Here is a 26,872-nt window from a genome sequence, read left to right on the forward strand (position 1 = left end):
GGGACATGGTCACGATTTTGGTCAAAAATTATTTTTCCGATTTTAATATTTACAATGCCATAGAAAGGCATTTTTAATAGGCAACTGTTTGAGTGTCATTTGTTGAGTTATAAGCGAGTTGCAGAGCTTGAAATTCTTCGCTTTGTACACAAAGCGTTTGTTTACATTTTGAACGTTGAAGTAAAATTTTCAGTTTTAAACCTAAAACGAATGTGTTAATCGTCAGTAACTCTTTATCTATGCTTAAAATAAATAAAAAGATAGACAAATAAGCAGGAATTTTTTTTCTGGTATATTGAACCTATGTAAACAAAAACAGGACACGAACCTTGTTTACATGACAAAGAATTGTGAGCCCAGTATCAGCTTATAACTCTTAAGAATGACTCTCAAATTTAATTTGATCATCAGGTATGCATTTCTAAAGCATTGTAAATAATAAAAACCTAAAAATATAATTTGACCAAAATCGTTAAGAATAAAGAACCTACACCATCTGGGGATGCTTACATATTAATTTCACAAATTGTAGTATTTAGGGAAAGGAATCATTCTTTGAGTATTATGAGGTGAAAAGTTTTGTCGGGGCGTGATCAAATCCAATAAAGACCGAAGGAAAGGAGTTTTAAAAAGACATTTACCTATATTTTCATCGGTTCGTGATCATATCCTTTTTAAAAAGGGTTTCGTTCTTTATTTTTATAATTTAAAACAATGTTTTGTATTGTATTTGTTTGATTAAATTCAGCTTAGTGGTTCTGGAGAAGAGGTAAAAAATGTGAAAAGTTTACAGACAAACGGAAGGATGGACGGCAGAAAAGTGATGCACAGGTAAAATCTCAGTCACTACTGGCCGTAAATGATCGTGTGTGTGCTACGGGGAGATCACTGCAAAATTGTATAATAATCCTGCCCCTAGTGAAGTTATCTATACATAAAACACAGGGAATATAGGGCTCACTCCTTTCAAAAACAAAATTCAGCTGTATGGATATCATTTATTAACGTAATGTTGTTACAAAAAATGTTAATAAAAGATTCAACTCAATTATAAAAGATATTATATTAAATGTTTAAAATGGTTATAACACATAATATGTAGTAGTTTAAGTTTGTTTATTACCTATATAAATCTTTTCATATTTAACATTCAGCTGGTTATTTAAACGAATAGTTTGATAACAACAAATAATCCTCTTCCAGTTGAGACTGAGAAATATTGAAGAGTTCCAAAAATGGAGGGAATTTGTCTTATTTGTAACAAGGGACATGAAACTTTCAAGTTTCCCACTGTCCTGGAAGCTTATTTTATCCGGATTGCAAAAAAAAATTTAAAAAATAATACAAATGAAATCAGACACAAAATTTAGAAGACAACTATATACACAATGTACGATAAATTTGCAAATATTTTCATAATACAAGATGATGAAAATATACTGCATTGTTACAATATCCAAAACGAGCAATTTAATTATATTCCATACAGCACAAATTTTTCTTTCTCAAAAGTCAAACGTTAACTTTTATATTTGCATAAATTCCTTTGCATTGTATCCATATATTGATTACATGTACTGACGTACTCATGATTATAAATTGTTTGGAAATAACGTATCCGATTTACATAATGATCCAATTCTTGATTTTCTCTTTTCATGATCACTTTAACATTGAAAAGCATGCAATACGTAAAAACTTATTCTGGCACTGTATGATATCAAAAGCCTTTTTAAACACGTTAATGACATGTAAAAATAAAAGAGTTACAGATTTATCTCATTTTAACAATTACATCTTACTAGTTATTCATAAATATTTTAGAGTTATATACGTATACATATACAATCAAGCATTTATTTTAATTTAATGGTCAAACTTGGACTTTTATAGATAAAAATAAGGTTTGACACAAGATTAAAAAAATAAAAATAAAAACAACACAAAAGTACCCATCTAAAAAACCAACAAATTTTTTTTCTTTGGATGAATTATTGTGCAACAAAAGCTTGTTTCTTGTTTAAGTTTTCTATTAGATATTGTCAAAACTTGTTTGCTCTCATTTAGCGTCTCCCAATAAATCGAGCACGGTTTCTTGTTTTTTCCCGGTTGTCTTGTCCACACCGCAAACAGTGATTTCTGTTTCACCAAATTTGATAGACACCATCACTGACCGTTTTGTCCCGCCACTTAGATCTGGCATTTCCACCGAGAGTTTACCAATACATTCACAGCCACGATCGCTGACAAACTTTGGATCTTCTTGATCTGACTGATAGAACTTCAAAACCATCGATTTCATGTCCTTTGATGATGCAAAAACCTCTTTTTCGACTGTTTTTCCAGCATCAACTGATTCTCCAATGGCGACCATTTTCTCAAATACACCAACACAATAATTAGCGTCATCATACTTTCTCTTTCTGGTTTTGGGATCCCCTTCAGCAAAGATTCGCATGCAATCAAAACCATAGGTATGTCCAGTTATTCTTGATGAAATAATGTCAATGTCTTGTCCAAACATCACTGCTCCGTTTAGGACAGCAAGAACTGGGTCTGTGGGAATAATAACATTGTATCCAGAGAACCTCTCCTTAAACTGCCTAACAATGAAATCTGCCTGGGCAAATCCACCCACAAGAATGATGTCTTTGATGCCTTTCATATTTTGATTATGTAAGGCTTTACCCACACTGGTATAAATGTTGCTGATTTTGGTCAGGTCAAATATCTCCTCAACCAACTTTGGTTCAAAACTTAACTTCCCTGTGCGCACCTTAACTACATCAGCATACTCCTTCGACTGAGTGATCAATTCCTTATAACTCTTGCCCTTTACCGTTTTGCATAGATCTGCCAAAGATGGAAGAATTGTTAACTGGAGTTTACTACCAACAGTGATATCTCTCTTTTTAAGCTCTATGTTGGACTCCATATCCATATAATCTGCAGTTTGCTTTTTAAATTCCTCAATGATTTCTTCTCCAAATATACTACACATGATTTCCCAGATTTTCTGGTTGATCAGATTTCCTCCCCATGAACCTCCAAAGGATCTGTGCAACTGCTTCATAGTTTTGTCCTCGTTTAGCTCTAAAACTGTCATATCTGCTGTTCCACCTAGTAAGTTGAAAAATGAAAACATTCTTAAAAACATTTTTTTTGCTTGAAAGTCTTATTTAAATTCATTAAGTCTCCCCAAAAGTAAAGTGGATTTGATGCAGATCTTCACAGAACTGGTTATCAGGTTTGTGAAAAATTGCTCTTATCCCTTAACATGGGCTTCCTTACAAAAAGATTTGATTTTGTAGAACAGTTGTATTTAACTTTCACTGTTGTTTTACTTTCTCTCCTCTTTGCAGCATTTTTTTTAATTCCAAGAAATGCTTAAATTCATTTACAAGTGAGTATCAATATAAGCATAACATGATTTCTTTAGACCTTGTTGCTTCAAAAAACAGGTGGGCAGACAAACTATCTTAATGAGGTAACAAGCATTATTCGATTTATCAGATCATCTCATTTTAAAGAGGTCATTGACAAAATTTAATAATTAAATTTCATAATTCATAAACTCATTTGGAGTTAAATAAGTATCAACTTACCTCCAAGATCAGCCACCATAATTTTGGTACCAGGCTTGACTGTCGTAACAGACTCTTTTCCAAAAACTGTTTTTGCCCCTTTGACTACATAGATAGCTGCTGCCTCTGGCTCCAAAGCAAGTTTCAGTTGATCAGATGGAATTTCAGCCTATTGTAAATTTTTAAAATATCATTTTTCAGTTTATATATAACTCAAGCTCATGCAAATTCAGGTATCATAAAACAAAACATTTCAATGATTAAAAAAGTAACAGTGAAAGAACATTATTTCATGTAGATTCAGTGGAACATATGGAGCTACCTGTTCCGCAGCCTTTCTCATAAACTGTTTAGCTGATTCACCCCATATTGCTGGCACAGTCAGAATCCATAGTATTTCATCATAGGGAATCGTCATTCTTTTCTTTTGAAAAAGTTCAATACACTCATCCTTCAGATATCGAATGGATAGAGAAAACACATCTAGTGCCTTCATAGGGTTGTTCAAGTGATCTTTTATTTCCATGTCCATGTTAAATAACTAAAGGCAAAATAAAACAAAATAAAATATGCAAATGACATTAGTTCAAAAACACATTACGGCTGCGTTTTACCATAATTAAAACTAACGACTTAAGACCAAATTAATAAATGATAATTAATCACCAGCCAATCAATGATTTATTCTCATGGCTGGAAAATATTATCATGGGTATTGAAATATTTGTAAACAAATGGTTTTATGTCAATTTTGTTCTTTAAAGATCATTTTACGAGGCCCTGAAATTTTACGACTTTGTCCCAATTTCTTCTGTAAAATGCAGCAAAAGTTTCAACGAGAGGCCGCTTGTTCAAGATTACATTTCATGATACGTTATTTACAATTCCTTGCATTTGCCTGGCTATGAGGAAAAGGAAAACTGAATATCAATGTGGTAGCCCAACGATTAATTCTATTTTTTTCTTTTAAATTGAAGTTATTTATGAAATAAATAGCAATTTTAAAAGTTCACTGGGATATGAACTTGGTTGGTCATGTGATCAAATCCTGTAAAGCCCAAAGGGCTTCTAAGAAGATTTGATCACGTACCAACCAAGTTCATATCCTAGTGAACTTTTCAACATTGCTGTTTATTACTTATACCGAGCGCAGCGAGGATTAATGGTAACACGTATATATAAGAAAATCAGTAAAAAAAAAAAAGAGTTGAATCAGGGGTACTAAGGGATAAAAAAAATCTTCCAGCCCTGGGCGCCGCCATATTGGCCTCCATTTTGTTTTTAAAAGTTAGTTCATTCATTGATTGACTGGCACTTATCGATGTTTATTGCTCCTAAACTAAATTAAAAACTTTCCAATGTTTCAATTGAAGGTAATTTAAATTTTAAAAAAATTAAAGTAAAAAACAGATAAGTTTAAATAGTGCTTCAATCAAGAAATACGACTAGTTTTACGTATATCTTATCAAATTATTAGATTGAAAATAAAAACATTAACATCAAGGAACTGATCTTTTATATGGATACTGAATAAAGTTTTTAATTTTTATTACCGGTAGCCGAGATATGAATTAAATGAAAGAAGAAATAAAATTTTGTCGGAATCACATAACTCTCTTCGGCTGTTTTCGAAGACAAAACTTGTAAAACTGTTGAATAATAAAGATTTTAATATATAAATATTCATTGCATTGTATCTCCTCTTTTAAAGTGATTGTAAAGTCAGTTCATCCCCTTTTTAGCAGTAGACATTTTTTCTTAAACCTACATATAAAACTTGACTCATTATGTAGACTGAGCACGCGACGTTTAGTTTAACTTTGGCTAGATCCTACTGTGTGCATTTCAAATAAATTGTTGTACACGTATCAAACTGTACTGTGTTAAATCTGCGCTCGGTCCAACGGTCACACTGAATACATATCATTTACATTTGAGAATGGAAAACTGTTCAGAATCATTAATATAACGGTGTTTTCACGTTTACAATATTGCAACCGCCAAGCGATAAGCGCGTGCGGTTATCATTGTGAAGTCACGAAAACGTTCATACAGAATTGAACGTTTTCGCTTCTAAATAGGTTCATATAAGGAAGCATATTTGCAAATGTATAATATATTTACTTTTGGACCCCACAATTTTTCAAAAGTTCATCTTTTCATAATATGTTTTACGGTGCGACCGTTGGGGCGAGCACAGCATGTGATCAAACAATGAATTATAATAAATCAATAAAAATAAAATTAACAACGTAAAATTTGAATGCAAAAAAATAAAACATACCTATTTTTCAGTAATTTTTCATTATTCACAGTTTTTAGATTTGTTATAATTTATTTATTTATAAGTAGAACAGTAGTTTAATCTCAGATACAATGTTGTTGTATAATAAAGATGTTAATATATAAATATTCATTGCACTGTATCTCCTCTTTTAAAGTGATTGTAAAGTCAGTTCATCCCCTTTTTTTGCAGTAGACATTTTTCTTAAACCTACATATAAAACATGACTCATTATAGAGCCCCCCCCCCCCCCATGTTAAAAAAAAATGTCATTTTTTATCTATTTACACATAGATAATCGAATTATCATGGATTTGCCCCCTCCACTTTAAAAAAAAAAATTAATGTTTAAATATTCTTTTTTTAATTTACGCTTTAAAATATTTGCTTATCAGATTAAAAGAACATGGTGTTTTTACTGACGCCGAAAAAATCTATCGGATCAATGTGTAAACCTTTGTGACGTCACTCGATTATTTTTTATTCAGAGTGTACTGACGTGAACTTTAGAGGTAGCACTGACTGTATGTCGTATGTACATCGTTATTGTTTTTATATTGTCTTGCTGATTCTCGCGAGAGTGTGAAGTGATAAAAATTGCCATGATTACAGGGAACTACTGGGACGATTAAAACAATGCATTACTGGTCCGATTTACTGACGCCAAAAAAATCCGTTGAATGAATGTGCAACTAGTCCGAATTTTCTATTCCACACACGCCTTGCCGGTAGAGCTCGCTTCGCTTCGGCGCTGCGCGCCGGCGAGCTGCGCTCGCTATAATATATGATTGCGCCCAAGAAAAAAGGGCCCTTATGGCATTTGTATAAAACGAAGAAAAACCATCATAAAGATATGACATTACGTAAAGAAAAAAAATTCTTGTTGTGTACAAAAGTGCCCGGTAATTTTGTTACTTTGTTTATGAAGACGCAATTAATCCAAATTCGGAGAAAAATGTGACAGAAATTTTTGTTGCGAACGCACAAACGTACAAACAAGAGTAAGTCAAATGTCAGTATACATCTGTTCTTCCGAATGAGGATATTATTTACAAATATGGGTAATCACAGGCATCACCTTTACGAGACCACTGTTATCATATGATATGAAAGTCATAGTTAACAAATGATGATTTTGGATATTCCTGGATACTGTTTTGACACAAAAAATTGTATGATAATCATATATTCATTTCATACGGTATTATAAGATGCAATGTTTTTCAATACAATAATATAAATACAAAATTGCATTATATGATACTTACAATTTATATCATAATATGTAAACGGTGTGACCGTTGGGCCGAGCGCAGATTTAACACAGTGCAGTTTGATTTTTGTATAATAAAATCTATTTAAAACGCACACAGTAGGATCCACCAGCATGGTTACCTACTCAAATCATTCGTCACAGTTAAACTAAACGTCTCATGCTCAGTCTACATTATGACGTCATATTTCAGACGTAAAACGTCTTCGGAAATAGCCAAAGAGACTTACGGGATTCCGAAATATTTTTTTAATTCTTCTTTCATTGTTCACCAATTTAATTCATATGAATGCCAATGTAATAAAATTGAATACTTAATTTAGAATCTTAAAGATCAGTTCCTTGACGTTAATGTTTTTATTTTCCATCTGATGATTTGATAAGACATACATAGAACAAGTCGCGTTTCTTGATGGAAGCACTATTGAAACTTATCTGGTTTCCTTTTTTAAATTCTTTTATTTTAAATTACCTTCTATTGAAACACTGGAACTTATTAAATCGAGTTTAGGGGCAATAAACATCTATAAGTACCAGTCAATCAATGATCGAACTAACTTTTTAAAAAACAAAATGGCTGCCAATATGGCGGCGCCCAGGGCTGGAAGAAAATTTTTTTGGCCTTAGTACCCCTGATTCAACTTTCATTTTTCGCTGATTTTCTTATATATGCGTGTTACCATTAATCCTCGCTTCGCGAGGCGGGCTTTGTCCGCCTCTCGCTGCGCTCGGTATAATACAATATAATACTGTAATAAATAATGATGACATTTTAACATGTGATACGACATTGAATCATGCTATACATTATTTTGTTTTCCCCCGGACTGAAATGTCACATTTTCACTGGTTTAAACATAGCACGTGATTGCCTCATACATGTATATCTCTATATTTGTTCGGTGAAATATAATATTAAGCTATATGGCCGTCATCGGCCGATGCTTTGCTTACTCATTTCGACATTTCATAGTATTTACTACTTAAACCGCATGCCGTAAGTTCTTTTAAAAGTATTTGGAGTAGTTGCCCTTTGAAATTTTTTCAAATTAGACGCGATGGAAACAAAGCGTACTGGTTGTTCAGGTCTGCTTAAGTACGAATTTAACATGTTTATTCATATAATTATACAAATCATACTATACAAGAGGCCCACGGGCGACATCGCTCACCTGAGGAACAATAGGTATGATAAAATCAGCTTAATGGAGTCATAATACAAACTATCTGGACAATGTACAATAATACATGTACATCCTGTATAAATAAAATCCATTTTCCCCCCTGGTTTTCTTATGTTTATAATCATTAGTCCCTAACAGGATGATTTTAAAGTCATTTCATATGTTGAGTATTGCAGTTCTCAAGAAGATCCTTAACAATAGTTTATACATGGGATATAAACCTACATCAAACTCTTAACCTTCTTGTGAGGCCAAAAAATTATCCTGGGGCCAAAGTCTTAACAACAAGAGATGTTTGTGAAACACTTATGCCCCCCTCCCTTGGAAAAATCCATAAATAACATGAACGTAAACTGAAAATAACTAGAATTTTTCTAAGTCCAAGGGCCATAACTCTGTCGAAAATTTCTCTATCATACCCAAAATAATACTTGACCTAGATATTATCATGATAAACCTGTATACCAAATTTCATTTCAATATGTTCATCCTCTGCGAAGAAAATGAGCGGAAACTGCAAAAAACTAGAATTTTACTACGTCCAAGGGCCATAACTCTGTCGAAAATTGCTCGATCGTACCCAATAGCGAACTTGACCTAGATATTATCATGATAAACCTGTATACCAAATTTCATTTCAATATGTTCATTCTCTGCGAAGAAAATGAATGGAAACTCTTGGTGAACTGACCGACCGACAGACAGACAGCAGCAAAGCAATATGCCCTCCCTTCTTCGAATGGGGGCATAAATTATAAAGAATCATCTGATTGATAAGCTTCAAAGAAGAATATTTTTAAAGATTTACTCTATATATTTCTATATAAAACTTCGACCCCCCATTGTGGCCCCACCCTACCCCTGGGGATCATGATTTTCACAACTTTGAATCTACACTACCTTGGGATGCTTCCACACAAGTTTCAGCTTTCCTGGCTGATTAGTTTCTGAGAAGAAGATTTCTAAAGATTTACTCTATATATTCCTATGTTAAACTTTGACCCCCATTGTGGCCCCATCCTAACTCCGGGAGTCCTGATTTTCACAACTTTGAATCTACACTACTTAAGGATGCTTCCACAAAAGTTTCAGCTTTGCTGGCTGATTAGTTTCTGAGAAGAATATTTTTAAAGATTTACTCTATATACTCCTATGTAAAACTTCGACCCCTATGGTGGCCCCACCCTACCCCCGGGGGTCATGATTTTCACAACTTTGAATCTACACTACCTGAGGATGCTTCCACACAAGTTTCAGCTTTCCTAGCTGATTAGTTTCTGAGAAGAAGATTTTTGAAGATTTACTCAATATATTCCAATGTTAAACTTCGACCCCTCATTGTGGCCCCACCCTATGCCCCGGGGGTCCTGATTTTCACAACGTTGAATCTAAAATACCTGAGAATGCTTCCACACAAGTGTCAGCTTTCCTGGTTTTATGGCTCATGAGAAGAAGATTTTTGAAAATTTCTCACAATTTTTCATAAATTCCTAATTATCTCCTTTTGCAAAAGGGCGTGGTCCTTAATTTTCACAACTTTGAATCCCCTTAGGCTAAGGTTGCTTTGTGCCAAGTTTGGTTGAAATTGGTCCAGTGGTTCTTGAGAAGATGTTGAAAATGTGAAAAATTTACAGACAGACGGACAGACAGACGACAGACAAAATGTGATCAGAATAGCTCACTTGAGCTTTCAGCTCAGGTGAGCTAAAAAGGTACTTAAACAAGCCTGCGCTCAATGTTTCTTAGTCGAAAAACCGTCGGGAAAACACCCATTTTTTGCAACAAACCATCAATTTTACAAAGTAAGACTATCTTCATGACGTCATCTCTACATTATTACGTCGCTGTAGTGAAAACCTATTACACACTTATTTTCAATTTGATTTCAAATATCTTCTACCTTATTTTTAAAGCTTTATATAAAACTTTAATTTTGGGGGCAAAAAATGCATAATACCGCACATAGTCCTTTTCATGTTTTGAGAAAATGCAGGAAAAGGCCCATTTACGTGATGTCATTGCAGCATGTGGAATGATCAATGTTGAAAAACCTCTAGATTTTTGTAACTAGCATATTCAGTTATAAGTTTTATCCATATATCTTTATATGATGTTTTTCTCTAATCAATAAAACATGGGGCCAGAAATTGGACATTATAGCATATACCAGTAGTTCTCTTCAGTTTTTACCTAAATGTTGAGCCCCCTTTAAATTGGGGGTTGTGAACTTCACAATTTATATATATTAAAGGGACATGGTCACAATTTTGGTCAAATTTTATTTTTCTGTTTTTATTATTTACAATGCTTTATGAATGCATTTCTAATGATAAAATGAAGTTTGGGTGCCGGTCGATGAGTTTTAAGCAAGATACATGGCTCACAATTCTTCGTCATGTAAACAAGGCTCGTGTCCTGTTTTTGTTTACATAGGTTCAATATACCAGTAAACAATCTTTTTCAAAATGATTAGTCTATATTCTTATTCATTTTAAACATAAATAAACAGTTCCTAACGATAAACACATTCAATTCAGGTCTAAAACTGGAATTTTCACTTTAACGTTCAATATGTAAACAAAAGCTTTGTTTACATAGCGAGGAATTGTAAGCTCTGTAACTCGCTTATAACTTAATAAATGACACTCAAATTTTGGTTGCCTATTAAAAATGCATTACTAAAGCATTTTAAACATTAAAATCGAAAAATCGTGACCATGCCCCTTTAATGATAACACAAATCTTAGTCAAGATATCCCTAGTAGTTTCAAAAAGAAGCTGAAAATGTTAAAACAATAATGCTCAGCAGTAATGACAGAAGAAAACGGATAGCACTAGGTCACTTGAGTGACTCAGGTGACCTAAAAATCATTTCAAATTTTGTGTCACGATTTTGATCAAATTTTATTTTTCTGTGTTCATTATTTACAATGCTTTAGGAATGCATTTCTTATGATCAAATGAAATTTGGGTGCCAGTCGTTTAGTTTTAAGCAAGATACAGGGCTCGCAATTCTTCGTCATGTAAAAAAGGCTCGTGCCCTGTTTTTGTTTACATAGGTTCAAAATACCAGTAAAAATCTTTTTTTTAAACTGATTTTTCTATTTTCTTGTTCATTTAAGCATAAATAAACAGTTCCAAACGATTAACACATTCATTTCCTGTCTAAAACAAGACTTTTCACTTCAACAATCAAAACGTAAACATAAGTTTTGTTTACATAGCGAAGAATTGTAAGCTCTATAACTCACTTATGACTAGACAAATGACACTCAAATTTTGGTTGCCTTTTTAAAATGCCTAACTGAAGCTTTGTAAACATTAAAATCGAAAAAATAATTTTTGACCAAAATCGTGACCATGCCCCTTTAAGAAACGTCTAGAAAATCGAAATGCCACAAGGAAATTTTGATGGTCTAAATGTTGGACAGAGTTGGGTTATACTACATGTCCAAGCTATTTCTGGCACTATATACCATGTTTCAAGGGGAAAATCATTTAGAATATACTAATCATACTGATTAATGGTACCTTTTCATTGTAAAGATTCATTTTGAATTGGCGGAAAAATCTAAATTCTTTGTCGTTTCCATCTTCCAATAATTCCTTGAATATTTTTTCTGCTTCAAAACCAAATTCTATTACTTCATTTTCTTTATTCAAGAGCAATGACGTGGGTGTTTTAAGTGATTCCAACACATTCTTTGACCCAGTGTTCCATTTCCCAGAAGTAATATCTAAAGGGTCAGTATCTTTTTTCCAGAAGGCATATCCAGAATATGTTGTTCCAAAATCCAAGGCCACCACAACTGACCACCACTCTTCTACAGAATAAAAAATTTATGGTAAGCATAAAAACTTACTCTTTCACTTTCAAAAGTTAAAGCTAAACACTGCTCATAAAAATTTATATTGCAAATTCCTATTCAAATATTAGGAATTAATATCTAAGTAAAATCATCAGAAGCACATCTTGCATATTCCAAAATCTCACTTATGTAGTTTGGTCCAGTGGTTTTAGAGAAGAATTCAAAAATGTGAAAACTTTACAGACAGATGGACAGACAGACAAAAGGATAACAAACAGTAGGTGATCAGAAAAGCTACTTATATCTTTGTTTTAGGTGAGCTAAAACTACGGTAAGTTTAAATCTGAAAAGTTTCGCTGGTATCATGTAAATAGTCTGCTCACAATCAAACTTGTCTTCAAAATTTTTTAACAACATTCGTACCTGTTTATTTGCTGATGGTTTTCTTCTGGTTCCGTAAAGAACTATATATGATATTAGTCAAATTTGACCCCCATCATTCGCAATTTTTAAAATGATTCAGGAACATTAATTTGTTGTGTTATTTTATAAAAGAGTTGACATGAAATATGTTTTTCACCTATTCATTTGATTTATATGCACTCACTGGCATTATATGATGTCAGAAGTGGCGCTATTTTATAATTCAATCGAAATCAATCAAAATTTGACATTTTCTTATCTTTTTTCGAATGGGAAATATAGAGCGACTCTTTGAACAAGAACAAACTTTTTGTCACTTATAAGTACATGTATTGGAGAAGTACATTTTTGGTGAAAATATTTTGTTTGTTCAAGCAGTAAGCTCAATGTTTCCTTAAAGCAAATATGCTTTAAAACCAGCCGTTTTATGCTAAAAATGAGAAAATGGCGGGAAAAGGTAAACTTTATGATGTCATATTTTTAAATTGTGGGCACTAAAATCAAAAGGAAAATTATGAAAAAATTTCAAATTAGAATTTGTACAAATAAAACAAAGAATTACAGTAAAATGCCAATGTTCATTTCACGGGGCCATTTTAGGCCCAAACCATATATAGTCCTTTGATAATTTTATCGCAAGCAAACAACACAAGGTCTGCATCCACACAAGTCAGACCTCTAAGGTGAAATACTTTGAACTGTTTTAAAAGAAGTCTGCCGTTTATATAGTGTAGGAATTGTGGGGATAGGCGATGAAAGAGAAATATGGTGGAAATGCCTTTTACAGGTAGTGCTCAGCTTTAATTACAGTAATAAACAACGGTACAAGAGATTTTTAAAACTGAATTGCATACAAAGGAGTTGAGAGATACCTTTAGATGTATCTTCACCAGATCGTCCAAATATTTTTTTAGGTGGGATTGCAACTTGCGCTTGATATGTTGGCCTTGGTTTTGGCTGAAGTCTTTTCTTTGGTGCATAATGTTTTGGTTCAGGTTCATCTTTTTGACTCTGAACACCTTCCCAATCCATCATACTACTTTCATCTGTTTCAGTCAGGTCTAAATCTGAAACTAACAAAATTATTTTTGCAAACTTTAATAAATATCTTTCTCCAAATTTTGTTTAAGAAAAAAGATGTATTTAAACTTAAATGAATCTTAAAACCACATAATATCAAACATGCACTTATATTAAGGTCACCCTTGGCTACTGTAGTTACCCTATAGCACATTACCGATTAATTTGTTGTAATAACATGAGGGAGCTTACATATACAGGTAACTCTTGACAGCTCGAAGTTCATGGGACCAAGGAAAATCTTCGAGGTATCAAGAGTTCAATTTTTCAAGAGTTTGGAATTTTCCAGGTTGACCGACGGGTTTTAAAATATAGTCCTACCGGATGTTATGATTAAACCATTTATTTAGTGGTAACCCTACGCACGTGCTTAAGCAACTTTTTCTTTTAAGTCAAATATATACAGAACTGAATGTTTTAAAAACTAAATATTGAATGAATTCAAAATAATTATTTATTTTATGCATTATATTAAGACCAGATTGCTCAGTACTACTGGACTGCGAGACGATCGACATATCATAAATGAGATATTTGAGTATCACCCATTGTTTCTACTGTATGGTTCCCTCACCAGTCGAAGAACTAGTTCAGCTGTAATCATTATAATGACAATTTTGCTGATAAGCATAATTTTTACAGTTTTATAATTCTAAAATTTGACCATGACTCTATATTATCGTTTCGTCATTTCTCGTTTTCATTGCGTCTCCAAATTATCGAAAAAATGGTTGGTGTTAATTATAGATTAGGTATCAGTTAGGTCAACATCAAACGATTATCACCTTGCAGGACAAGGCTCGCCTGAATAAACAACCCCCGACTCTGGTCCCGTGTCTAACGCCTATAGCCATTTAAATGACCAATTAGGTGTTAATTAGGTTTAGCGCTTGGAGATACACAGCGACTTTGAGGTATCAAGAGTAAAAAACTATAGACTATGAATAACGGAACTGCAATTTGACTTCGAGGAATCAAGAGTTTCGAGAAATCAAAGAGTACGGGAAATCAAGAGTAAATTTGCATAATTATATAAAGAAAAAAGTTGGGACCCTAGACTCACTTCGAGCGATCAAGAACTTTGAGCGATCGAAGTTAGAGCCATCGAGAGTTACCTGTACCTCTCAAATATGCCATTATGACCATATCTAGAAAAATTTGCAAATAATCAACAAAAATATGAGGAAAGTCACTTGTACCATTGGTTTGTTAAAACTAATAATACAGGCAGATATCTATATCTCGATGTTTGGGGGACCACGGAAAAACTTTGAGATATCCAGATGTTCCAGATATCCGAAGGCAAAATTGTTGGACTCCATTGGAGTTTTCTTCCGACATATTACATGGGATTTCCTATATGCACTACAAGTTGAGAACCGGTGTGAACTGTAGTGATTGTGGACTTATCACACATGTGGGTTGATTATAGCCTGTGACATCACCACCGGAGGATTTCCAGCATGAGATGCTTTTACTGCCAGTTACAAGTCTGCAGCCACAGACTCAAAACGTGTGTAGGACAAGGCGACTGGCGAGTCCAGTGGTACCCTACCCACAGATTACTGTGTTGTTGTAATAGTAAACAACATTGAGATGGTGACCATCTTAAAGGGCCCCACTTAAATCATGGACAATAGAATGAAAAGCATTTCAGAGAATATATCTTCGGTCTTGACCTATAACTTAGAAATTTTCCAGCTGGCATAAAACTTTTAATTTATTCTCATTACTCCTTACATACAGGCATTTTTGTTCAACCTGAGCACGATTAAGCAAATGGGAAATAATCTATGGTCTAAAACTGATTATAAAGAGATCTGCTATGACCTTCACATTGACTTGGTTCATAAAAGTTCTGTTAATGTGAAGAAGGAGCCAAATAGGGCCAAGTGGAGAGTATACATATGTTCTAAAAAAAAAAAGAATTTTGCATGATACAATACAAACTTGACACTTGCCCTACAAACATCATTCAAGATCACTGTAAACCATTTGATCATAGCCAAACTGTGAGTGAAGTATGAGCAAGATTGGACCAAAGGGAGAAAAGATATTTTTTACTATAATCCCGCAATAACCTTCACATTTGACTTTGGTTCAAGGTTACTGAACACCCTTTACTAAGAAGCTAATAAGGTTAAGTGGAGAGTGTATATACTCTAAAAAATATTACCTTGACCATAAGATATGCTCCAGACAAGTATTTTTTATATGATTTTGCTATGACCTTCAGCTTCAACCAAGAAACATGGTTCAAGGTCACTGCATATCCTTTACCCAAAGGCACTCTTAGGGTGAAGTATAAGCCAGATTGGGCCAAGAGGAAAGAAGATATGCTCTGGACAAGTGATCTTGGACGGACTGACAGACTGATGGATGGATGGACAGAAGGAAAGATGGATGGATGAACAGAAGGATGGACAGACTTATCACTTGGGGCGCCTGCAGAGTGAGACCCTAATAAATACTACATTGGCGCCAAACTTGAGGCCCTGGGCTTGCTGGATATTGGGAGGGAAAAAAATTTCTGTACAGTAAGCTGTAGACTTTTTTTAATAAAAAGTTGCGCTGAGGCCAACATGTGGTAAAATTACTTGCCAAGAATTGTAAATTTTTCCATCTCTGCAAATATATTCCTGCGCGGGCATGTTAAGGCTTCCCGATGGATTTTACAGCGATATGTAGAAAGTAACTTGTCTGTACTTCATACGATATGACGTCATAATTACCTTTGACGTCACGATCTGCATTCCTGTCGATAGTTCTCAGGGAATGTACATGTATCTTAACGTTAAAAGTGAATTATATCAAACCAGTATAATACCGCATGTTTCCTTTACATAGATGCTGCAATTAATTCTAGACATACAGAATTAATTCATAATAAAAACCAGTATCAAATAATTTGCAGTTTTAAAGCTTCGTTTTAAGTAAATGACTATTTATAAACTAGTGGTTTTGAGACTATCCCTGCTACTTGTAAACAACTGAATGAAGAAATTTTAATGCATGTAAAAACCAGCTTGGCGCAGGTGAAAGATCAACACAATTTTAGAATATTTTACGTAAAATTGGTAGAGAATATAAGTACCAATGTGAATCGTGCTTGGGAAACCTACGGATTTACCCCAATCTTTTGTTAATCCTATTTAATTAGTAACAATATGCTTTATTTTGATGATGTTGTGGAATGTTTCAACAATATCTTCCATAAACGAAATATCTATTTCTTTCCCAAGCAAGAACTTCAAAGTATATGACTTAACAAAGGATTATTATTAAAAATATGTATGATTTAATGTCATTAATCACCTGCGCCGATGCGATTTAAATAGATCATTTGCAATATAAGTATTCGCCCGTCACGTGATTACAAAGTACATATGACGTCACGAAAATGCATCAAATATAATGTTTAACATCGATGTCAATAAATGTAACATAGATTTTAAGAAATACACCAGGGGATCTATTCACAAAAAATCGTACGTCTATGATTACACCTTAAACTTACGTCAAACGTACGTTTACGTTTATGGTGCTATTCACAAAAGCAGTCGTAAGATAATAACGCTGTCGTACGTCTGTTACAGTCGTAAGTGCGTCTAAGTTCCTAGTTACCGACAATGTTCATGCGCAGTGGGCATTGTGGAAAAATGACGTCACGCTATCATTTACATTCGCGGAACTTTTATAGCGCCTTTGAGCACAGATGTATATAACGAAGTCACTTCTTTTCTTCCCATACGCCTATTTTAATGTATGTATGTTTACAATTATCGACAGAAAGAAAATCCACATGTGCCTGACGTTAAAAATAATTCTTATGTACATGTATTATGATAAAATATTTCCCAGTTTTATAATAGTGTTATTATATTCCTGGGAATAATTTTGTTGTGAAAAGAAAATGTTTGAACGTCAGACGCATGTGAGAAAATCCAAGTTCTGTATGAAATTTATGTCATGTTTTTAACTTACAAAATACAAAAAATCTACTGCAGAATTTGTTTGTAATAAAACGTGGCATTTTTAAAATACTGTCAAAAACACTTTGAGTTTATCGCTACATGTACATTCTACATATGCCGGTTTATTTTGTCTGCTCGGCGATTATAAAATTACTAAGAGTTATTACCCAGGTCGGCGTGTCCATTGATAATTTTCCTTTCGATATTGTGAATTTTTTTAAAGGTCTTCTGAAGAATAAATGTAATATTTCTTTCATATTTTTTCTGTACAAAAGTGAATAAGAAGTTATTTAGTTCATGACTTTCATTAGATTTTTATTAAAAATATGACCTAACATGGTGAATTTTTGTGCATAATTTAATAACTCTTGAGATCATGCTTCATTGTATTAATATTTGGCGGTTGAATATTTGGATCTTGTCGTGAGCTGAAGCTCACAATAGGAAAACCAACGTGCAAAGGTATAAATATTTCGGTCTTTTTAATAAGTTTAAAAGTTGTTTCAAAAAAAAAAAGATTTGAGCTGGGTCTACCAAAAATAATTAAATTTTTTAGGGGGACCAGACGGACCCCCCCCCCCCCCCCCGACCCATGCATGATATGTAGTACGCTGGTTACATTAAATACTGATATCTTATTAGTGTGTATGCATATGACTACTGTTTAACTGATTTAATGCATTTGTAGGAATAAAAGAAAACGCCTATAGTATCAAATAATTTTCGTAGTTTTAACTAATACTGAGTCGATATACCCGGTATAACGACAAAAAGTGACCCTGTAGAATACTGACCCGGGGGTCAAATTTCTACGGAGAAAACTGACCCAGGGTCAGTATTCTATGCCAAGTAGGGTCCTTTTTCTACAGTAGAAAACCATTCCAAACCTGTAGATCTACGACCCCCACACGTTGAAAACTGGCCCAATCAAATTTTGACCTCGCTTAAAAACAACATCAAAAAGTTTCTACTTAAGAAAAAAATAATTGCAGAGACCAGTTAGTGTATTCCAACAAACACGAAAGGTCGCAAACTGGTTTGCTTTGTTCAAATTCTTATATCAAATTTCCCCCCATAGAAGAAAACTTGTTTCCTTAATATACAAACAACACGTGCAAGAAACTTAATTCTAATCAAAAGGTAATGATTAACGCTTAAATAAGTTATTGGAGGATGCGATTTTGCAGTGATTCACAAATGACATTATATTATGCTACTGTAAACGTATTATATTTGGCGTGTACGATATTTGGCGGAAATTAGTTTATGAACATGTCGGTGTAGATTTGAATTCGCGTATTCCTGAATGTGACTATTCTTTTACATATATGTATGACATTTAGCGATGTACTTGATTTAGCGGAAGCCGCATTCCGCCAAAAACGCTAAATACACAGCCAAGTGTAATACTTTTACAGTATTTACATGTAATATTTCACATAATAAAATATTGTTTAAATTATTAAACATTATACATGTATGTATTAGACCGAATGCTTTTTACCTGACAGATCATATATTTTGCCTCAAATAAACTGTAAAGGTCTTCCCTTCCAGACTTTCTGTATGCAACATGTTGACGATGACTTAATTTTTTACTTATCGGCAAACATATCTCAATAGATGATATACTTTATTAACACTCAGTTAAGAGTTCACTTTTTCAAGAATATTAATAAAATAACCACTGTTTTTTTCTAGATATTCTAGATTGAGTATAAATGCCTGGAACACTTACATGTTTGTGCTAAATCAAAGGAGAGTTTAATGTTAAGTCAGAATATGCCGATATTAATTGCTAGATTCAGATGTCGTTTATACATGTAAGTACCGCGGTTGTATTCAATAGGAGTCAAAGTCAGTGCTACATGTAAAGCCCTTTTAGTGTCGTTGTTACTTTGCGATTTGCTATCACTGTTATATACCGAAGTTTGCAAGTACATTTTGATATTGATTACGATAGTGATCGATTTCAAACTCACACAGAATCATCCAATATGTGTAAGGTTTTTAGTGGTGATTTTGGATTATATACTTGAATGATTATAATTGAGCTTCAAATAAGATTAAGAAATTTAAATTTCAACCACCATTAACATATTTTGCAATACGGGATACAAAAGGATCTCCGGCACTGTTTTTTCATGGCAAACCACAGCGCGTTATCAAATAGGAGTTTCTTCTCTTAATTCTGCTTATGACAAAAAGAAGGTAGAACTGTCATAACTCAACTATAAACATATCAATTATAGACTTACGTCAACCCAATAGTAGACGTAAACTTACGACTGTTTTTTGTCGTAACGTCACACGTACGACATTTTGTGAATAGCCAAAATCCTACGAAAAAATCGTACGTCAAACTTACGTCTAAGATTAAACGTACGATTTTTTGTGAATAGATCCCCAGGTCAAAGTATTTTTGTGATGATTCAAATAATATCGTTTTCCAGCCGTATTTTAGCATCGGGACGCCTTAACTTTGCTGCATGATAAGACAGACATTTCAGTATTAATTTGTGCAAGATTTCATCGGATATAGTTGCAAATGTATTTCCACTGTTTTTGTGTATTAACCAGGTGCTATCAAGTGCGCCATTTTGAAAAAAAACGATATGTTAGGAAACGCATTTCTGTCTTAAGGTTAAGCGAAAGTGATAGCGAAGACACCCTTATGCCCACAGGGTAACCTTTTCCTCCTGTGCATGTCAGCGCGTGTCTTGCAGGCATAGTTGATCAGAGTACCCCAATCCTACTAATGGGCTTAGCGATGAGAAGACTGTGCACTTTGACATGCCTAATCCTTCCTTTATGTCCTCCCACTCGGTAGTAAGTGATATTCTAAGGGTGGGATCAAGCTCCCAAGCAGTCATACGAGGGGGGTTAGCAGTGCTCATGGTAGCCATTATATTAGACCAGCATGTTCCAGGGCAGTCAGTCATTATACTCTGGTGTTAGTCAGGCATCAGTAGTAAGTAGCTAGCCAGTGGATGATCATGATCATGGTTCTTATGTGGCTCCTACCCCTGGAAGACTCCCAACAATTAAAAGTGTTAGTACTACATCTAAGTCCAAGAGTCACATTGTTGAAACCCCACAGCCCCTACCCACGGCCAGTGGTGTACTGACACCCAATACCTTTGTCTTCAATTCCCCATGCACCCAAGGTAAGTTGCCCCACCTCTCCACACCCACAGGGCCTACACCCCAGCCCTCAGGAAGTCAACATGCCAGTCCATGGGGGACTTCTTTAGGGACTAAGCATTCAGACCGGGGGGACAATTGAACACAAGTTTCAGCTTTTCTGGCTAATTGGTTTTTAAGAGGAAGATTTCTCTTTATAATCTTAAGTAAAACTTTATTCCCTCTCCATTGTGACCCCACTCTACTCCTGGAGACTTGGCCCAGTTGCTTTGCAGAAAAAGATGAAAATGTAAAAAGTTTACAATGACAATGACAGACAAATTTTTATCAGGAAAGCTCACTTGAGTCTCTTGATCAGGAGAGCTATAAATGCTAAAATTATAAATTGTGTTAAAGAAATTTTAACTCACTTCTCATTTCCTTCCTCTCCACCTCATATTGGCATTGATAGAGCACTTCACCTGGAGTGCGCTTGTGTTTATCACCCATTACTGGAAATGAAATGAAGCATAAACATTAATTGTTGCTATACTTTGAATGTTCACTTTTCACTCCAATTTATTACTTATATATAACTTTGTAATATATACTTACACTGATCTGCAAAGTTCCTGTCTTTGGGATACTCTAAGAGCCATGTTAAACCTCTGTCATTCAAAACTTTCTCTATACCAAGAACATAGGCATCATTCAACAAAACATATGTAAGAAATTGAAGCGCTCTGTCTTTGCGACTTTTGCCTGACTCAGAACTAATGAAGTTCACAGAATGTTTATCAATGCCACACAATTCAAAAGTTTCCTCCATGTGGCTTGACTCAATTTCATCAACTGCTTCTGCAATTTTGGAAAGCAATCCCAAACGGACTTTTTCTAAAATTTAGGTAAAATACATTGGGCATAAATGAATGATTTATCATAAAATTGAAAACAGGGTCAAACACTTAAAGAGGCATGGTCACGATTTTGATCAAATTCTATTTTTCTGTTTTTGGGAGTTGATTTTAATCATCTCTCCTATGCAGTTACTCAGACAAACCGAAAGTGAAACAGTGTTTGGACCTCAGCACAAATCATTGCTGCTGACAAGACTTAGTTCTTGAAAATAATTGATGAATTCGATGTAATGTATGCTAAAGCATTGTTTTTAAGGAAACTTATTTATAAATACCTTCAAAATAGTCAGATTTTAAATGGCACGAACAATTTAGATATTTTTTGAAGTCGAATGTATTCCTACGCCAGAGTTCAATATAGTCTCGTTCAACTCGACGCTCGGCTGTCTCCGTAAATCCTTGTCGGAGATTTACGGTGTCAGCCGAGCGTTTGGTTGAACGAGACTAGAGTTCAAAATTGCTTGGACCCATACAAATTTCGAGAAATATTTCTATACTGATACATAGTTTGATTGAATTAATTTTATCTTTATATATTATTCAACATGATTCATATGGGGGTCCAAAAATTCATATTATAAAAATGTGCGTAATTCAAATTAGGAACTACATGTATTTGTCATGCAAAATAACATATCATTGATTTTAAAATAAATAAACAACTACAAAATCAACTCCCGTCAGTTCTGCAGTACTTTGATTATCATTTACAATGCTTGAGGAATATTTCTTATGAAATTTTAGTGTCAGTTGTAGGCAAGATACAGGGCTCACAATTCTTTGTCATGTAAACAAGGCTCGTGCCCTGTTTTTGTTTACATATGGTTAAATATACCAGTAAAAATCTTTTTCAAGCTGATTTGTATATCTACTACTTCGTCTAAAGCGTGAATAAACAGCTCCTAACGTTTAACACATTCATTTTAGGTCTTACACTGGAATTTTTACTACAACATTCAAAATGTAAACAAAAGCTTTGTTTACATAGCAAAGAATTTCAAGTCTGTAACTTGTTTATAACTCAGCCAATGACACTCAAATTTTGGTTGCCTACTAGAAATGCCTTTTTAAAGCATTATAAACATTAAAATCGGAAGAATAATTTTTTACCAAAATTGTGACCATGCCCCTTTAACAAATCTTTTAAAAATTAATATACAGCTTTTAATTTATATTTGTCATTTCTGACCTGCTTCTTGATGCATTTTTTCAGATGGCTTGATTTTAACAGCAATGTCATCTTTTCCCAACTCATCTAAAGATCTGATGAATGCATCAAAGGCATTCTCGACTTCTCTTTGTTTAGACAGCAACAAACTAAGGAGGGTTTCTACTTTCTCTTTCCTTGTTTTCATACTTGAAATTTTTTTGGTATCATCTTCATTGAAAACATGCTTTTCAAACAATTTTTTTGCCATGGTTGATGGTTCCAACTCTTCAACAAGCAAGTTCCAGTTTCCTCGTATTTTTATTTCGTCATCAGTTGGTAATTTATCTGTGTTTATCAAATTAAGCACATATAAACAAATACAAAATATATATATATATTTTAATGATCCAAAAAATAAATAATTATTAAATAAAATCATTTTTGCCAAGTAGAAACTAAATTATTATGGATGTTCCAAATCCCAATTTGATCAATAGAGCCCAGCTCTTTATCATCAGGACCCCCTACATAAAGATGGAATATTTCTTAATATTCACAATTGCATCTATATTTTCTTAAATGAACCTACAGAATAGCGGAAGTGTATGAAATTTTTCACGACGTCACAATGATCATAGCATGCGCTTATCACTTGTCTTATTGTAAATTAAACATAAACATAAATCTCGGTAATTGTAACAATTCTGAACAATTTGCCTTTTTCAAATGTACATGTAAATATAAGTAATAAACAGCAATGTTGAAATGTTCACCAGGAACTTGGTTGGTACTTGATCAAATCCTCTGACAAGCCATTCCGGCTTCACAGGATTTGATCACATGACAAACCAAGTTCATATCCTGCTGAACTGTTTAACTTGCTGTTTATTTCTTAAATGTTTGTAGACACGTTCTTGTGTAGCTCAAGGTAATGCAACAATATCATTCTAAAACTAAGCCTGATAAAAAGCTACTTACTTCCAGTTTCCTCCTCTGGTACACTGACAGTGACCTTAATATTTCCTTTAATCATATCTTCTTTTATATTAGAAAAACGCAAAAATGTTTCAATCAATGTCTTCATTTTTTTCCCATTTTCATCAAATAGCATCTGACAGGCATCATCAGTCAGTGCAATTAATCTTAGTACCACTGACCCCAAAGAGATACTTCTCACCATCACCTGGGAAGACAAAACTTCTGCATGGAAGTCAGGGTTAATGATTAGTTGATCAATTTTTTGTTGTAACTCCTCTACATCTCCATCTTGTACAGGGATTGACATAAGTATATCTGATCCCGGGGCTGCTTGAATTTCTTTGAAAATAAAAAAGGCATAATGGTACTTCATATTACTATGATCTTGTATTTTGTTAATCAGAACATTATTCCTTTAGTAATAATTGTTAAGTATAAAAAAAGATATGAACAATAGCTCTTTATCTTTTCTTTCTACAAGACCTTTTAAAAACTACTTTTTAAAAACACCCGAGATTAAAGACAACTGGCTAAATGGGCCTCATCGCTCACCAGAGCAACATCGGCCTTATATGGGCATTCAAAGGATATTGTGCCATATGGCCCCTCGGTAGATTAACCAAAAATGAATATCCAAATTTTACACTCATTTCTGCATATACATAATTTTTTACCTTAGTTTATGGAATATTATTCTTACCGAAAATAAGATTATATGCAATATAAATAACTAAATTTTCAGTTGGTGTTCACAGTTAACTTCCTTAGGTCTCTTTATTTTGGCCCCCCTCCAATCATTTAAAAAAACGATTAAAATACACGAGGGCATCAAGTTACATTTTCTCCCTCCACTACTTACTAGTTATTGTATTTATTTTTAAAAATCCTATATGTGAAAGAAGAAGAAAAGTGAACCACAATGCACCAGAATGAATTTGATCAATTCCTCAAATTAAAAACATTGAAAAATTTCATTGGCCTTCTCCATTATAAACGTTTGTCGTTTACCAGGCATGAATTCATTTGTATGACATTTCATATTTTTACTCACTTGTCTGATGAATAAACTTAACTGAAAAATGTTGTTACATATGTTAAAGAGCTATAATTCAAATCAATGCTTTGGCAAGCATGTCGCTCTATAGTACCAAGGCCCACCCATTATTTTCATCAACAAATGTCTACAAAGATGTCATGATTTTCTGTTGCAATAATTAACAAGAATTAATAATTAATAAGAACAACACTTATGCTTTTATCCTCATTATAATAATGTGTCAGGACTATGGAAACTGTTTAAAGGACGTCGTTTTTATTTTTGCTCTAAAAACTATCAAAAATTTGTGTAGATTTTATGCAATTCATCGTTTAAGAAGGGACATCAGAAAGTAGTTACAGCATATCATCCTTTTAGCAAGACATTTCTACTGATCAACCAATATTTCAGCGTCAATCATAGAATTATAAACAAGATATATAGCTTGGTTTGAGTCATGTTTTTGTTCACGAGTTTATTACATTCAACTTAAGACTTTTAAACTTGGTATTTCCTATTTAGCATAGCTGCATGAATTTAGAATATAAACGAACTCAGCAGGCCTCTCACACCCATTTTTGGTACTGGGGCCAGGGCCATTGGATTGGGAACAAGAGGCCCATGGGGCCACATCGCTCACCTGAGCAACAATAGGCGTTCAAAAGATATTGTACCATATGGTCCCTCGGTAGAATAACAAAAAATAAATATTGTAAAGTATTCGAATTTTACACTTATTTTTGAATACACGTAATCTTTGACATTTTACCTTCATGAAATACTATTTTTTTACCGGAATAAGAAAATCGTACGTAAGATATAAAACTAAACATTTGGTAGGGGTACACTGTTAAGTTGTTGACTTCCAATTACCTATATTTTCGTTCTGCCCCCCCCCCCCCCAACTTTGTAAAGCGATCAAAATATATGAGAGCATATAGATACATTTTTTTCATCAACTACTTACTAGTTATTGTATTTTTTTAAAATATATAATAGTTATTATTTTTTATTTTAAAAATCCTACATGTACAGATGTGAAGAAGAAAAGTGTACCTCAATGTGCTCAATTCCTCAAATTAAAAACATTTGTCTTCTCCATTATAATTAAATGACTGTTATTTACTTCGCATACAAACCAGGATAATTTTCCGCTGTGATATTTTCTTAGGAATAGTGATAATTACTTTATCCCCGCAACAGAAATGTGTCAGAACTATTGGAAACTGTTTTAAAGATGTCGTTTTTATTTACTCGTGTCTTAAAAACTATCAAAATTGATGTAGATTTCACATTATTTATTGTATAAATAGGGGGCCCAGAGAGAAGGTATATACAGAATATCACTCTTTTATGTTGTTTGTACAAGTATTTAACATACTCTAATTCATATATAATTTCTAATGTTCAACCAAAATTTCAGCGTCAATCGTAGAATTATAAGCAAGATACCGAGCTCACAGTTCGTCTAGGTTTGAGTCATATTTTGTTCACATGAGTTTATTACATTCAGCTTAAGATTTTGAACTTGGTATTTCCTATTCAGCATTTAAAATGGGAAAAAAGAATGGCCTAAGATTTTCAATTCTTTTATTCACTCAAGACCAGTTCACTGGTATTTATTTGGGGTTCAAAATCAGTTTATACAAATGTACACAAACACAGTCAAGGATCACATGTACAGTAGGAGTAAAAATGACGAAAAAAGGTTTTACAATACAATAAGTTGTTTAAGTTGGTTTCTGGAAGAACCGACTTTGAAAATTTTATTAATAAATATTGACAGAATTTTTACTTTTTTAATCTTTAGTTTTTAAGATCTGTGTACAAACATAGAATTGTGAGCAAATCTCTGTATCTTGCTTATAATTCGAAGCTTAACACTCAAATATGGTTAGTAAATAGAAATTGTAAACAATTAAACACAAGAAACATGCACTATAACAAATAAAGAACACAATTTATTTTTTCGAAATGAATCATATATATATTTATGTATATACCTACAGATTTCGGTCAGCGATATCAATCTCTATTTAAACTGAATAAACTCGAGA

The 26,872-nt window shown here is 33.6% G+C and overlaps 1 protein-coding gene across 4 annotated transcripts in view; it reads right to left on the reverse strand.

Annotated features, from left to right (window-relative positions):
* Positions 1-978: 978 nt before the first annotated feature.
* The window catches only part of LOC128192798 (uncharacterized), a 73,234-nt gene continuing 47,340 nt past the window's right edge, over positions 979-26,872 (reverse strand). For all 4 annotated transcript variants that reach the window (XM_052865776.1, XM_052865775.1, XM_052865778.1 and 1 more), the window contains 9 exons: positions 23,780-24,118; positions 22,841-23,146; positions 21,350-21,628; positions 21,166-21,246; positions 13,430-13,630; positions 11,857-12,149; positions 3,907-4,125; positions 3,606-3,753; positions 979-3,120 (listed from right to left, as the gene is read on the reverse strand). In XM_052865776.1, the coding sequence (XP_052721736.1) occupies positions 2,060-3,120; positions 3,606-3,753; positions 3,907-4,125; positions 11,857-12,149; positions 13,430-13,630; positions 21,166-21,246; positions 21,350-21,628; positions 22,841-23,146; positions 23,780-24,118 (2,927 nt within the window). In that variant the 3' untranslated portion in view covers positions 979-2,059. The remainder of the gene's footprint in view (positions 3,121-3,605; positions 3,754-3,906; positions 4,126-11,856; positions 12,150-13,429; positions 13,631-21,165; positions 21,247-21,349; positions 21,629-22,840; positions 23,147-23,779; positions 24,119-26,872) is intronic.

Source organism: Crassostrea angulata, chromosome 7, assembly GCF_025612915.1.
Source record: "Crassostrea angulata isolate pt1a10 chromosome 7, ASM2561291v2, whole genome shotgun sequence".
NCBI lineage: Eukaryota > Metazoa > Mollusca > Bivalvia > Ostreida > Ostreidae > Magallana > Magallana angulata.